The following is a 15,983-nucleotide window of genomic DNA, read 5'->3' on the forward strand; positions in this document are numbered from 1 at the left end:
CGATGGCTCACACAGACTATAGTGCTGACGTAATATATGCTCAATGGTAGATGGGTTAGAGTCCCTTCGCCATCAGGCTAACTAAGGGAGGTTTTCCTCTCCATGTAAAGCAAATGCAAGTTAGTCCTAAGTCTTCCACAAAGGCTCTTGATCCTGGACTCCCCTTGCCTTCTGGATTGTGTTCAAAATTACAGAGTTGAACACTAGTAGTCATAAACCCGAAAATTGGGTCGGCTCTTTGACGACGGTTATAAAATAAAATCACAATATATCGAGCCGTGATGGCTCATATATGATAGAGTGTTCGAATTTCATCTTTGGCTCGTCAATACGAATTCCGCCTTGAGCCGACCACAGTTGCTGAAATAAAATATCCTCAGAAGTAGACTTATCATAAGCTAGAGTCCCCTTGCTGTCAGGCTAACCATGAAAGGTTTTCCTCTTTAAGTAACGCAAATGCGTGTTAATTCCTTCAACAAAAACCTCCACGAAGGCAAATTTCCCCCCAATATAAGATCCAGGAGCTGCTCTGTCATCTGGATTGAGCTCAAAATTACAAGGTTAGGGAGTTGAACATTAGTAGTCATAAACTGGAAAATTCGGTCGGCTGTTCAACGACGGTTATAAAATAAAATAAATCAGATATCAAATACTTTTATTACAAAATCATTATACTGTGGCAATACACTTTTGAGAGACGATGTAGACTCAGCTTTACATTTAGATACGATAAGAAAAAATCTAAACATATGCTTCTTAGATAAATTTTTATTTCAACAAAAGTATTTTATCATACATATAGAATATTAAAATAAATAAGGTAATTAAACATAAAAACAGTTTATAGGCTATTTAATATTAAAATTTTTAAAAAATTATCTAATTTTGTTTAAGGGGGAATAAGTCTGCTTATTTTTTGCTACAAAACAGACATTTTTTATTTTGAAATGATGGCAGCCATAGTGTAACATTTAATTGTATGAAATGTTATTCCTTAAAAACAATTCTGCAATATATTTAAATGTCTCATATTTTAAAATAGCACCTCATGCTTTTCAACGTATTACAAAAAAACATTAATTAATTAAAACATTTAATTAATTAAGTCTATTAATTAATTAAGTCTATTTAGAACATATAAAATTGTGACATGTCATAAAAACAAAAATTTTATTTTTTTTTAAAAATAGAGCAGAAGTTTTTCAGATTATGTAATAAATTTTATGCATTGTTGCAGAAATTTTTCGTTACCCAAATACATTTTACTTTTTCAACATGGTTGATTATTATTATTAAGAACAATTATTAGAATTAATAAGAGCAATAAAAATTTTAAAATTAGAAAAAAAGTTTATTTTTTTATTTATTATTTTTTAAAGTAACCTATCAATTCCCGGAAAATATATTTTTAAATGCACTTTTCTGAAAGTTTATAGACATAAATGAGATGTATATTTAGTGAAAATCATTGGAACAGTTACAAAAATGTTATGCTTGATGCTGTAATCAAAAACTCGTTATCTCAGTTTTTTCAGTGTTTCTTTTGTCTAAGAGAGTACACGCATATGGATATTTAAAGTTTCTTTCAAGTCTATTTTCTATGCATATATTTATGTTCAATACCATTCATTAGTTAGAAAAAAAATACATAAAGCATAAATTTTTTGCAACTTAGAAACAAAAGTTTTTTACTTATAAGTATGGCCTATCATATTGTTGCCAACATCTATTTTACAATAATCCCTACAATTATTACAAATTTAAAGAAAATAATAATTAGAATGAAAATAGAATGTGATACAAAAACTACAATGGAAAAGTAACAAAAGATTCTTCATAACTTTAAGCAACACAAGTGTTTATTTTTCATAAAATAAGTATTTAAAGAGTAAAGAAAAAAATTTTTAAAAACATGACATATACTTTGAATGTAGTGTTTGGGCTAGTAGCCTGAAATAAAGAGACAATATTATCTAGTATCGCTATAGCATAATCCTAAGCTTCAATTATGAGTGACTTATATTTTTAAGAATAGGTATCAGCTTTGTGATATAGCTGCTATAATAAATCTAATATAAAACAAAACAGAAGAAATAAAATAAAAATGAGAAAGCACCAAAAAGATTGAGATTCTTAATAAAATGCTTTTTGGAAAAAAATTCTAACAAAGCATATTTAAAATTTAGATACAGTCGGAAGTCCCCCATCCGGAATCGCCGGGGCAAGTCCAAAAAATAGATTTTTCCGGAAAATAGGTCTTTAAGGTAACAAAAAATCAGTATATCCTTCTTCAATAAAAAAATAACAAATAAACAATAATTAACGTCAATTTCAATCAACAACGAATAAATTCACGTGGTTTGTGTAGTTGCACTATTTTCGCAACTTTTGTTACAGGTTTGGTTTTCAAAATCTCAATATTTTAATATGCCATTAAGACAAACGTCAAATTCCTAATCGCGTATTTTAGTTAGTGATCCTTTCTCAATCGAGTTGGTAAGAGACAAATCCACAGTGAATTTACGCGGTTTTGCCGACCTTTTTTCGGTAGTTATTAAAATGGATTTTCACTTGATTTTTAAAATCTCAATGTTTAAATAAGATATTTTTTCATTCGTCAAACTTTAAATTGCACATTTCACACTAAATTATTGACGATTCACTCGCAACCCCACATGGATTTCTGATTCCTTTTTTCTCAGTTATTGTTCCCATTTTTCATAGCTGTGTCATGCTACTTTATCATACATGGGGAAATTTGAATCGAGCACTAGTAGAATTACTTTTTTTTTTAACACTCTATACTGGTGCATAGCTGCCAACATGGATAGGAAAAAATCCAGTAGATTTTACGAAATAAGATAATTTTCATGATAATTATTGCATAATGTACTAAATATTTTACACATAGAGAATTTTAGGGATTTTTAAAGTCATCAAAATAGAAGAACTGCAATATTTTCCAGTTATGAATGACTTTAAACATACTTCAAATGTTATTTATTATATTTACTCACAATTTCGAATATTAATAGGCATTTAATTCATCAAAGATAGTTAAAAGATTTTTTTTTAATTCATTTAAAAAGTGAGTTCTGAATAAAAATAAACTGAACATTGTAGAAGAAAGAAAAAATTTCAAACCAATTTTTATAAATAAGGTTCTCTTCATTAGGTATTAGTAATACTTATTTAAATATTCTAGAAAGCAAGCAATAATCGGTACAAAAATTATATTTCAATGCGGATTTCTTTTAGAAATTTTACTCAATTTTTGGGAATTTTCTAAAATGTACAAAATTTAGGAGAATTTTTAACTAAACCAGTAGACCAGTAGAAACTGGCAAAATCCAGAAGAGTTGGCAGTTATGCATGCTTTTATTGTGTGATTGAAAGCATCATCAATGAAAGCATTTTTAACAGTTTAGGATTTCCACATAGTTTTTAAAATTTAGATTTCATTTTTAATATTATATTACAATCCACGGATTACGAAATGCACTACTGAAGAATCACTTAATGACATGGTATAGTCTGCTTTTTTCATCTCAAATACAAAATTTTTTCAAAAATATCCTTTAATGCTTCGACACGAGAAAAAAAATTAGGCGATTTTTCTTCGCGTTCTACTGAAATGTTGAATTTAGCTTCCACAATATCCAATTTTTTTTAAACATTGAGTCGGAAATCTGATTAAAATCGAACAAAAATCTTAAGTCTGGTAAAAATCATAAAGAAGCGTAAATCAGCTGAAAAGCAAGGAATTCTTATAAACAAGTCACAAATTTAAAAAATAATAATAATAATATTTTTAAAAGGAAAAAGAGTTTTATTTATTAAAAAGTGTAAAAAAAAAAAAAAAAAAAAAAAAAAACTTCCAGCAAACAGATATCCGGATAAGGGACGTAGTACTGAAATAAAAGACTGGAGTTATTGTTAATATTTGTTTACAAAAATGAGTTACTTTCAAAGATTGAAAAATATCTGTAAATTATGAAAAAAAATTCTGTTACAGACAAACAATAACTTATGATCTGTGTTTCTCACTGGAAGAAGGAAAAACAGAATCTATTTTCAATAAAAAAAAAAAAAATTTAATTGGTCCAGTCAAGGTTTCCTGAATAAATTGTCTAAAAACAACTTAGTTACAACTGAGATATTTTACAAACGTAATATACCTTCACCTTTAAGTATTTAAATAAAAACATTTAAATTGCACAGAAATTTTCATTTTCTTTATCAATAAGGCATTAAACAAAATATATAAAAACATAATTTCAAAAAGCAAAAAACCAACATGCATATATATACACAGTAAACTCTCAATATCTCAAACTTTGATATCTCGAAAACCTTGTTACGTCGAAAAAATATTTTACTCCTAGGAATTACATATCCACCTAATATAAATTTAAATGCCTATGTCAAAGAGTTTTTTCACGATACCTTATTTTGTCCAAATTTTTTTCAAAATAGAAAAAGAACTTTTGTGGAAATACCACAATATAAGTTTATTGTGCTCTAATTCTTTTCTATTTAATGCATAATTATTTTTGTCTTACTATTAAAAATTAAAATTATCGTTGTTGTATTTAGACTTATAATCAGCTATCATTATATGCATATTTATTACAAGTTATTCTTATGTTTTATGACTTCTTATGTTTTAAGAGTCATATTTTAGAATATTTCTTTCTACTTTTTACAGAGTGTGTAGCCAAATCTTTCAACAAAAAATAAGCATATTTTAAGTTCTTTTTAAGTACTCAAAAAATATTAAGCACTATATACATTAACAAAATGCAAAATAATTTTCAGACTTTACATGATCATGATAAAATAACTAGTTTCTGACTAAGAACTCTTTTTCTTGATTACATTAGCCACCATAAAAAGATCGAGAGAGTTTTCGGTTACATTTCAGAGTGTGGAAAATGAAGCCTGAAATAGAGAATATCTGCGCAAATGTAGCAGAGTTGCACATGAGAATACAAGAATCTCACCGAACCCAGTTCAATATATGCACATGCGGACCCGTAAGTTTTTAATCAAACATGTAAAATGATTGGCGCTTTCATACGCTACAGATCGACAGTATGCCAAAAGACATCGTTTTCGAATGAATTCCAAAAACGTTGAATAGAACAATGTAAAAAGCACGCTTTTGCATAATACGTGCCGAAAACCGAAATGATAAAGAAAAAAATCTCATTTTCGGAAAGGGAAAATTAAACACTTTTAACTATACTTATATTATATTAAAACTTAAACACACTCAATAAAAAAAGCACCTTTAAGGGCTTTTAAATAACAAAAATGGAACATAAACATCTTGAAGCACTTTTTAAAAATGCTACGCACCATGTTTTAGAACATATTTAGTTCTGAACTTGTTATCTCGAAATTTTCGTATCGTTTCTACAACTTTAAGATATTGAGAGTATACTGTACATACGTATATATATAAATATGTATTAATCTGATTTAATAAAACAAGAGCAATGCAATAGTTTCGTTTAAATTATAAATGCTCAATATAATAAATGTTCTTGTAAATAGATTTAAATGCTACAACACTCAGCACTGTACGTCCATTTTGCTGATGGGATTTTCGACAATGTGCACTTCTAATTTCATTGCTGAGCTGTCTTCGGAATGTGTTGGCTTAGCTTTTACAGGTGATATAGCTGTAAAATAAAAGAAAGACTTAGTTACGTAAAAATTCCGATAATTGTCAAATACAAATGCAGGATTGCCACGGAAAAAAATGAACAAAATAGTTGCTTTTAGTAGCCTAAAGCATGAAAATAGTAGCCAAAAACTAAGAAAATAGTTGCCAAAATAAGAACAAAAATTTGACTAAAATTTTGTTAATGACTTAATTGTCATATACCATGAACCATTCAGTCAAGTTGGTGACAATTTTATGATAATTTTTATATAAACGTTAATGTTCATTCATGTATGTATATATATATATGAAAAGTGATTAATCAAATTCGAAATTTATGCATAGTAATATCATATTAAATGTTTTTTTTTCAAATCATGCAGAATTTCGCAGCAATAATCATTAAAAAGGTGGTCGATAAATGAAAAAGACTAACAATGGAATCTGCAGATTGATCAAATTAAAAAGTGAAGACTCAAATTTGCAATTCAAAATTTTCCAAAAACTTAATTTTTTAAGAAAAAAAAAGTTCAGTGTGTTCAGAAACTATCTTGTGGGGTGCAGATTTTCCACCCAATTTATGCAGCTTTTTCTTTAAAAAAAAATCGCTAGGAGTACAGAAAAGTCTCCCAATAGTCTCCTTTTCCTGAAAAGGGTTGCCTTTTCAGGCAAAAAAAGTTGCCATAGTCGCATCATGCCAAAAATAGTTGCAAATAATTGCATTTTAGTCACCTGTGGCAACCCTGCAATGCCTCAATTTTACGCTCTTCATCTCATTAAAAAATGCATAAAGCGAGATAACTTATAATTGGGATATAAGAAAATTTAACAGGGTGCGTAGCTAGCTTTTTCAACAAAAAATAAGCACCTTTTAAATACTTTTTAAGCACTCAAAAAATATTTTTAATCACTTTCCAAAAAATCAGAATTAGGATCTGCGCAGTAATTTTTTTTTCTTTCTATGGTTTAAAATTCTTAATATATAAACATAAAATGAATAAAATTCAAAAACATTTTCAAAAACTTTACATAATCATGATAAAATAACTAGTTTCTGATAAATATTGCAGACAAAATTGTGAAAATCATGCATTTTTTGTAATTTTGAATGACAATCGACAAGGCAAAAAAAAATCTCTTTTTAAACACATAGAAAATTGAGCTCTTTTTACAAACACTGAATAAAAAAAGCACCTTTAAGGGCTTTTAGAAAATTTAAATCAAAAATTAGTGCCTTTAAGCACTTTTCAAAAACGCTATGCACTCTAAGTATCTTTTTCAAATATTTAAGGACTGAACTAATAGAAAAATGTGTAATCTTTAAAATATTTTTTGTTTGTTTTTAGATACAATAATAAAAATATCCCTCTTAATACTTGCTATTGTTTGAAAATTTGCTTTATGGTTTACATACGCAAATGTTTCAGAATTTTCACGTTTTAAAATTCTTGATTCATAATGTCCTGAATGGCCAATGTTCCAGTTGGATACCGAGAAGCTTTATAATTTTTTTTTATAAAAAGAATATTGGCTTTTAAGGAAAAAAGAACTATGAATGAAAAGCAATCATGGGTGCTGCAGAGTGGAGCAGGCAGAAATATAAGAAGCAATTTTTTATAAAAGAAACTAACCAAGAATATTGATAACAGATAATAAAGATATCTTTAATCTTAAGCATTCATGATAAACAGCATTTCAAATAAAAGTAGAACTTAGAGAAATGCATGATTTGAATTGAATCAAAAGTTGCATAATAAAATGACATGACAAAAAAAATAGTTTGCCTCTTAAACATTTTAGCATTGCACAGTTAAGAAATACACCAAAACAAATAAATAACAAAATTTTCATCTTTATCAACATGCACAATTGAAAATTTTTATTGAGATGCATAATCAAAAATATCTAAATACATGCACATTTGTCCGAATAGTTATTTTCTGTTGTTAGGCAACTAAGAACAATTTTCATAAAATTTGGTTCTCCGTTGTTGATACTAGGTTTTAAAACAAAGGTAAGCATTACCTCAAAAGAAATTTTCCCTCAACACTGCAGAATGATCATTTTTTAAGAGGAAATTTAATTTTAAGGGTGATCATTCTTTTTCCTTCAAAAACTATATTTGATTTTCTAAATGGGTGAATGCAGTAATAGGTGTAAGAGCCACAACAACAAAAATGACATAGGTTCATCTCCTAGAAATAATTAACAGTAATACAAAAATACTGATTTAGTATTACATTTATTAACTGATTTATTTCATTGAAACTTAAATTTTTTTTAAACTTTAAGTTTTTAAACTAAACTTTTTGAAGAAAATTTTGTTTTATATCACAGTATAACCTCAAAAATCATGATTGCTCAGGGATTTAAATTCTAACTTTTTGGAGCTGTAATTAAATGACGACACAATATTTTTGACACAGTTCCTCTTCTTTGGAAAGAACTTCATCTCACCTGCCATGATACATTACGTAAACATATGCTAGCAGTTTATAAATAAAAGAAACGTTATAGATCATATTTTATGTTTTATTTTTAAACTTTTAACTATGTGTTTTGATGGCATTTGTGAACATAACAACCATAAAGATTAAATGTGTACTTAATTTAAAGAAAAATATACAGTAGAGAACCAATTAAATGGGATACTCAGGACCATCGCTATCCCGGATGTCTGAATTTCCTGGTTTTCTGGATTGGCCAAAAGTGCCGTTAATCGATGTTTTATCAAACCCAAATTACAAGGTAAAAGTTAAACAATTTTTAAAATAAGAAAAAAAAATGATAAGATCTCCTGAACTTTCAACAAAAAAAAATGGTAGAATAATAACATTTAAAAGGATAAAATCATTTGCAAGTTTAGACAAGAAAAACAAGTTTAAAAAATACAAAATTTGCATATTTATTTTTTGATAATAATTAAAATCCCCAAATTAACTAATATAAAACAAAACCAATAATTTAAAAATGCAATATATTATACCTAATTATATGGGGGGGCAATAAAAGGAAAACTTATTAATCTAAATAAAAACAACACTTGAAAATTATCGAACGGAAACAATATTTTATAAAGGCACTAACATAAATATTAAAACCAGGAACAAGGCAGGATATTATGAGATCAATGGAATTTTAAAAAAAAAAAAAAATATTGATAAAACTTATGTATAAAAAGAATTAATTTATTGAGTACAAAATTTATCTTAAAAAGAAAAGTCAAACACAGTGGAATCAGAAAAACAGAATCAAAATTAGAAAAAGAAAACTGCAATCTGCTTCATAAAATAATCGTCTGCTTTTATTAACAAATAATTATATGGTTAAATTAATAAACTATCTTCTCCTTTTATTTTATTTTTCACAAAAAGACTATTTTTAACGAAAGCAGATGCGATTCCACATCAAGAAAAACTTGCTAATGATACCTCATTTCAAAAAATCAGAATTTATTCAAAAAATATATATTGTTTTGTTAATCGATGTCAAATAAATGAATATAACTTGTGATTAAAAAACGCTTTGTTCAAATAAATAATGCATTATCTGAAATAATAAAACAATTCATCATAATAAATCAAGGATAACAAAAACTGAGTAATTGAATTGGATTTAAAACTTATTTCCTTAACTGGGGCATTCATTGACATGCGTGTGCAATGTATTTTCCTCATTAAAAAAAAAATACATTGCGTGTGCAATGTATTTTCCTCACCCCCTCGTAAATCAAAGAGAAAACGAAATCAGCATGCCACTTCTTTTAAGTTTGATTGATGGCAGCTTGTCAGAAAAACAACCAACAAACAGGAGAAAATAAAACATTTGTCTCTTCCCTGCCCTCTCTGGGTCTAATAATCTTCAAGGTCAAGGGAAAAATTGAAATTTCCCCTTTTCCCTCTACTCAACTTCAAGGATGAGTCAAATTTCCGAGTTTTTTAATAATCGTTATACTTCAAAATAGCCGGAAAATCAAGCAAAATTCTTCTGGATATCGGATAAATGGTTCTCTACCTTATAAACTATTGGCATAAATATACATAATCGTAGGATTTTAAATGAGTTAATTTTAATCAAAATATATGATGTCACACTTATCAGTGCTCCCTTTCCTTTGTCACTATCCCCTTCCCTTTCTTTCAAGTGGGACATCATTTATGGAGGGGTTCTTAGGTAGGTATTTTATGTACGTCGCACTAGAGCTGCACAATGGGCCATTGGCGACGGTCTGGGAAACATCTTTGAGGATGATCCGAAAACATGCCATCACAATTTTGATTCTCTGCAGAAGAGGTGGCTTCCCTGCTTTGGTAGCCCGACCACCTGCATGCAAAGTCGAACACTTTACGGTAAAACAGTTTAGGGAGGACTGATACTGTGCACCCCCGGTTCTTACGCAGGCTGATCAAAGAGGTCACCTATCCGCTTACTGATCGCAGCCAGTGATGCTTGACTTTGGTGTTCTACTGGAAACCATGTCTTTACAAGAGGAGTTATTAGATATCTCACATAAAGAAATAGAGCTGAAGTCATAACTTCAAAAAACTGGGTGGCTTTTCCATCATTTATTGGTCTAGTTATTTTATGAATTCCTATGTGGTTTACAATATTTTATTACAAATAATTTCTATTCATTTAATCAGCCCATTCAGTAATCTCTTTTTAAGTGCTTGAGTCCTGTTTATTCAATCCATATAGTCTTCTTGATTCCTTTATTGTCAATTATAACAACTAATTCTTGCATGTCTTAAAAACTTGATACTTTTAACGGGTATAATATCATCACTTAACATTCTAATGGTGGTCAGTGAACTGACCTCATGTCAGAAGGCATGGCTTGTTCTTCTGCATGGGCACACCAGGGCAGTGGCCCCAAGCCCTCAGGGGACACTTGAGAATCTTACTTTTTATAAATTGTATTTAAAAAACTAAGAATAAACAACATTGTGTTATATATATTTTAAAATAAATATATTCTAGTGTAAAAAGTGTGTATTTTATTTTATTTATTTTAATTAGCTTCTAGGATTTGAAAATTTTTTTATTACTTGAGGATTTCAACTGGCTAGCATCTCTAATTTTTTTTAAAATTATGCAGTTTAAAAATGCCTTATTCAGGGGTCTGTCTAGGTTTTTCTGAGAGGTACCTATTTCGTGAAAATTTAGACATAATTTGTGAAAAATTAAAAATTATATTTAAAAATCAACACAAAAATATGTATTTATCGCTTCTTAAGGGGTACAAAAATGAAATTTTAAGAAAAAATGATTTGTGAAACTACCGTTTTTCTAAAATTGAATTTGTGAAACTACCGTTTTTCCTAAAGTTGAATTCGTGAAGGTACCGCTAAACGGTAGTAAATTCGGCCTGGACAGATCCCTGTTATTTTATATTCATGGAGCTTTTGGGGCAATAAAAATGTGTTCAAATTTGCTAAAATTATTGCATATCTTAAAAATGCTATACTTTATGCGAGAGAAAAAATTTTTTCATTTTAAATAGTATAACATGTTATAAGGGCCCAAAACATTTTTGTGCCCGGAGGCCCTGTTATCTGCCCTTTTAATTATGAGGGTAACATTGGCCCATTTAACATAGTGCCTCCTGAAAGAGTGATTAACACATCTGCACTTTTGATACCTGATAAATGAAATGTTAATACATGGGTGGGCAGTGGGAAAAAAATTATTACAATACACGAATTTTGTGTTGCAGATTCGATTACCTAATCACGCAGATGAGCGGATTTGGTAGTAATTTTTACCAACTTTTAAACTCTGGACTTTTAATACCACTGCCCATTTCAGAAGTTACTCTAATGCACATTGAATTTGAAACAATTTCACTAAAAACTTGAATTCATTATTTTTTTCAGTTATTGCTAAGGATCTCCTTATAGTTTTAAATCGTATGGTTTGATATGATAGTAATGTGGCGTGAAAATTTCAACAAGTTTACATTTTAAATATCAATTTTTTCTCTTCAGGAGTTGGAATGCTTCTTGTTTTTTGATTTTTTTTTTTTTTAGGTTTTTAGAGCAGAGTACGTAGCTAAATCTTCAGGAGTTGGAATGTTTCTTGTTTTTTTTTTAAGGTTTTTAGAGCAGAGTACGTAGATAAATCTTTCAACAAAAATTAAGAACCTTTTAAGAACTTTTTACGCTCTCAAAAAATATTTTTAAATTTCTGACAAAGAACTCTTTTCTCGATTATATTAGCCATTATAAAATGATGGAGAGATTTGTCGGTTCGATATGAGAGGGTGGAAAATGAAGCCTGAAATTGAGAATATCTTGCAAAAAGCAGTAGAGTTGCACATGTGAGTGCAATAATCTCACCGAGCCCGGCTCAGAAGACACACAACAAGTTTAGACTAGACAAGTTTAAACTTCTACAAGTTTAGATTTAATTTAGATACATCTTTTTCTTTTTTAGGAGTTAAAATGTGTTTTTTCTTTTCTTTTTAAGGTTTTTTTTTAGGTTTTAGGTACGAGCTACCTGGATTTAAGAAGTTAAACATAATACTAATTTAAGACAAAAATAATATTTACTTTGAGCTAGTCATATGACAAGATACTTTCTTTATCATCTATGCTAAAACTCTCTTTGACTTTCCTCATCATTACAAAAACAATTTCTAAATATGTTACATAACTTGACACTTGTCCACATATTATTATTTTGTAGATTTCTTAAGTGATAAAAATGCATTTAAAATTGAGGTCATTTACATAAATTCTACACTAAGCTACTACTTAACTATTTTTGACTATTAAAATAGCTGAAGACTTACAAATGAAGGAAATTTTTCAACAGGCGTTCGTAATATTACCTTCGCAACTGAGAGATGAAGCAGCTGAAGATTTGCGCCGATACTGATTCAGTGCTGAAATTAAGAAACAGATTTCAAATTTTTGGCAAAAATATACCGAATATAAATTTTCATTGCATTACACTGATATAATATATATATACAGTCGAATATCATTAACCCGAAACAGCTTAACGTGAAATATTGCTTTACACGAAACACATGTTGGATTATTGGTTAACATGAGAGGAACAGATAATAAGCGTGTAAATAAAATCCCAATCATTCATTCTATTCTCTTCCTTAGTTAGAAGTAGCACATGGACAAATAAATAAAGTAGTTTAACAAAGTAGTTAAAACTTATAAGCTTATTTTAATTTGTTCGGTTCATAATAATATTGTTTGCATACATTAATGTAGTACATAACATGTACGAATAATAAGCAAAAATTGTTTTCATGATGTATCGAATGAAACAAAATTCGGTAAACATGAAATAATTATGTTAGTCCCTTTGATTTCACGCTAACGTGGTTCGACTGTATGTGTAAATACATAGCTGCCAATATGAAGGAGTTAATGAAATAATATCAATTTCATAATAATTCTTGCATACATTAAATATTTGACATACAGGGAATTTTAAGGACATGTTGGACATCAAAATACAAAAACTTAATTAAACTTATATCTTTAAAAGGTCTGGAATATTTTAGAGTTATAATTGACATTAAATGAATTTGAAATGTTATTTATTATGCTCAGTCATAATTTTGAATATTAATAGGCATATAATTCATCAAAGATAATTAAAAGATTTTTTTAATTAATTTAAAAAAGTAGTTCTGAATAAAACTAAACTCAACATTTAAGAAAAACAACAACAAAAAAGTTTTAAACTGATTTTTATAAATGATGCTTGCTTCATTGTGTATTTGTAATACTTATTTAACTATTCAAGCACGCAACTGTGCAAATATTCCATTTCAATAGGGATTTTGTTAACTTACTGTTACTTATTTGTTAACTTACTTACTGTTTTGTTAAACTTACCCAGTTTAAGGAATTTAATAATATATATATGCAAATATCAGAATGCATAGGCAACAGAAATATAATGCTCTGTATATATATATATATATATATATATATATATATATATATATATATATATATATATATATATATATATATATATATATATATATATATATATATATATATAAAAACAGAGATAGAGAGAGAGAGCACAATAATAAATACAGAAAGGACAAGAAGAAAAAAACAAAGAAAATTAAGAACAATAAGTTTTATTTACTGGGCTTAAGTTGCAAGTATATAAAACTCATAAAATAAGTTCAAAATAAAATTACAGAATAATGAAAAAAGAGAAGAAAAAAGAATAATTAAAAATAAAAAAATTAATAAAAATCCACCAAAAAAATATATTAATAAAAATCCGGAAAAAAAATATATAATCTTTTCATCAGCTCATAAGATTCAGGGGTCTGTACAGGCCAAATTTACTATCGTTTAGAGGTACCTTCACAAATTTAACTTTAGGAAAAAGGGTAGTTTCACAAAAAACTTTCTCTTAAAATTTTATTTTTGTATCCCGTAAGAAACTATAAATCCACATTTTCGAGTTGATTTAATGAAATAATTTTTAATTATCACAAATTATGTCTAAATTTTCACAAAATTGTTACCTCTCATAAAAACCTAGACAGACCCCTGCGATTACATCCGCAAGAAGGAGTGATTTTTAGTATTGTATCAATATAGCCAAAGCAAAATATATCAATACAATAGTGTGAGGTGAACTAAAAAAAAAAAAAAAATTTTTGAAATAAAATAGAATAGAATACATTAAGTAGTATATATCATGTAAAAACAGAAAATAAAATGTAAAGAAAAAACAGAACAAAACATGAAACAAAATCTATAAAGCGAGGTGCAAATTTAAAGTGAATTTATATGAAGGGGGAAAATTTTCAAGAATAATTTTTAATATATATATATATCTTTTTTTATGACAGATTTTCTATCTTCAAAATATGGGGTAATTCTTGTAAATTTTTGAATAATAAAGACCTGAGAAAAATAGGATATATATCAGGATAAAGGTGTAAAGTTTGAACCCCTTAGTGTTAACTTTTCAAAATATCAGGAACTGTTTAAGCACAAATCAAAATTATTTAGTACAATATTATAAACCTCTAATTTTTTTAAAGAAAAAAAATACAAAAGAAAAGTAGTTTTTAATCATTAATATTAATTTTATATGCTGTTGCATAGTGTGTTATACAAATTTTTTATACTACTTTAAACAATTTCATTCTAAGTGACAAAACTCAAACTTTGTTTGAAATAATACAAAACATTTCTGAACAATTCAAGTTCAAAAAGTAATATTTTAAAATTTTAATTCTCAAAAACTAAAGAACTATTCAATCATTTCTCATGAGTTTATGATTTTCTCCGGTCAGTTGACCACCTGACCGGAACATCTTTTCTTGCACCCCAGAGCAAAAGGTCAAGAAAACTAAGATGGGCACAGAAGGCCTTGGCCCACTATGGGCTGTCGCGCCATTGAGTTTAGTTCAGTGTAATTTAAAGCTACAAAGTATAAAGCAGTGTAAAGTTAAAATCTAATAAAATAAAATAATAATAATAGTAATAAATAAAAAAATTATCCTTATTAAATAAGCAAATGATTAAAATTATTTTTTCTGTGAAATTATCTTCGGTGTTTTGAGTATTACAAATAAATGCAAAAAAAACTAATAAATTATTTTCCTAAATTAGTTTGTAAATATAAGGAAATACACAAAACTTGAAATTAACAATAAGGGATACAGTTTTGTCTGGTCTCTTGACTGAACTATAGGGATCATATTTTCAATATTGCATCCACACTAAATATTTTGAAAGTCAAGAATACAAATCATAAAGAAAACATGTTCCTTTAACACTAAACATACCATAACTGGTCAAATGACCATTTAAGAACTTTTGCATCGAAAATGAGCTTATAATCTTATCCTTTTTGCACATTTGACTTCATGACTTTTTCGAACAATTATATACACTAAATATTCTATTATTAATATATATATATATGTTTTTTTGTATTTTGTTTATTTCGAATAATACTTGTCGTATACCTATTTCTACCACAATCTGGTAGAGAATGTCCAGTAGAACAATTTATTGCTTTATAAAGTTATCGGATCAGTTTCTTACTCTTTGTGTTTGTAATACATAAAAATTGACAATATGCAATTTTGTTTAATTACAATACGTTTTTTTTTTTAGTTTATTTCCTTCTTAACATCTATATTTCAAACATTCAATCAAGAAACATAAAGTCCGGTTATTTGACCTGCTATGGTAGAAATAGGTACATATTAAGTGTTGGTATGTTCAAACATTCAATCAAGAAACATAAAGTCCAGTTATTTGACCTGCTATGGTAGAAATAGGTACATATTAAGTGT

The 15,983-nt window shown here is 27.9% G+C and overlaps 1 protein-coding gene across 6 annotated transcripts in view; it reads right to left on the reverse strand.

The window, feature by feature from the left end:
* Positions 1–4,093: 4,093 nt before the first annotated feature.
* Positions 4,094–15,983, reverse strand: part of MESK2 (misexpression suppressor of KSR 2) — a 44,266-nt gene continuing 32,376 nt past the window's right edge. For 4 of the 6 annotated variants that reach the window (XM_043049411.3, XM_043049414.3, XM_043049413.3 and 1 more), the window contains exons 12-13: positions 12,504–12,557; positions 4,493–5,687 (exon numbers count right to left, since the gene is read on the reverse strand). In XM_043049411.3, the coding sequence (XP_042905345.1) occupies positions 5,578–5,687; positions 12,504–12,557 (164 nt within the window). In that variant the 3' untranslated portion in view covers positions 4,493–5,577. Of the gene's footprint in view, positions 5,688–12,464; positions 12,558–15,983 lie in introns of all 6 variants that reach the window. The other 2 variants (XM_043049415.3, XM_087167298.1) reach the window with 1 other exon arrangement.

This window comes from Parasteatoda tepidariorum, chromosome 7 (genome assembly GCF_982258835.1).
Source record: "Parasteatoda tepidariorum strain Cologne lab strain chromosome 7, Ptep-v5.0, whole genome shotgun sequence".
Lineage (NCBI taxonomy): Eukaryota > Metazoa > Arthropoda > Arachnida > Araneae > Theridiidae > Parasteatoda > Parasteatoda tepidariorum.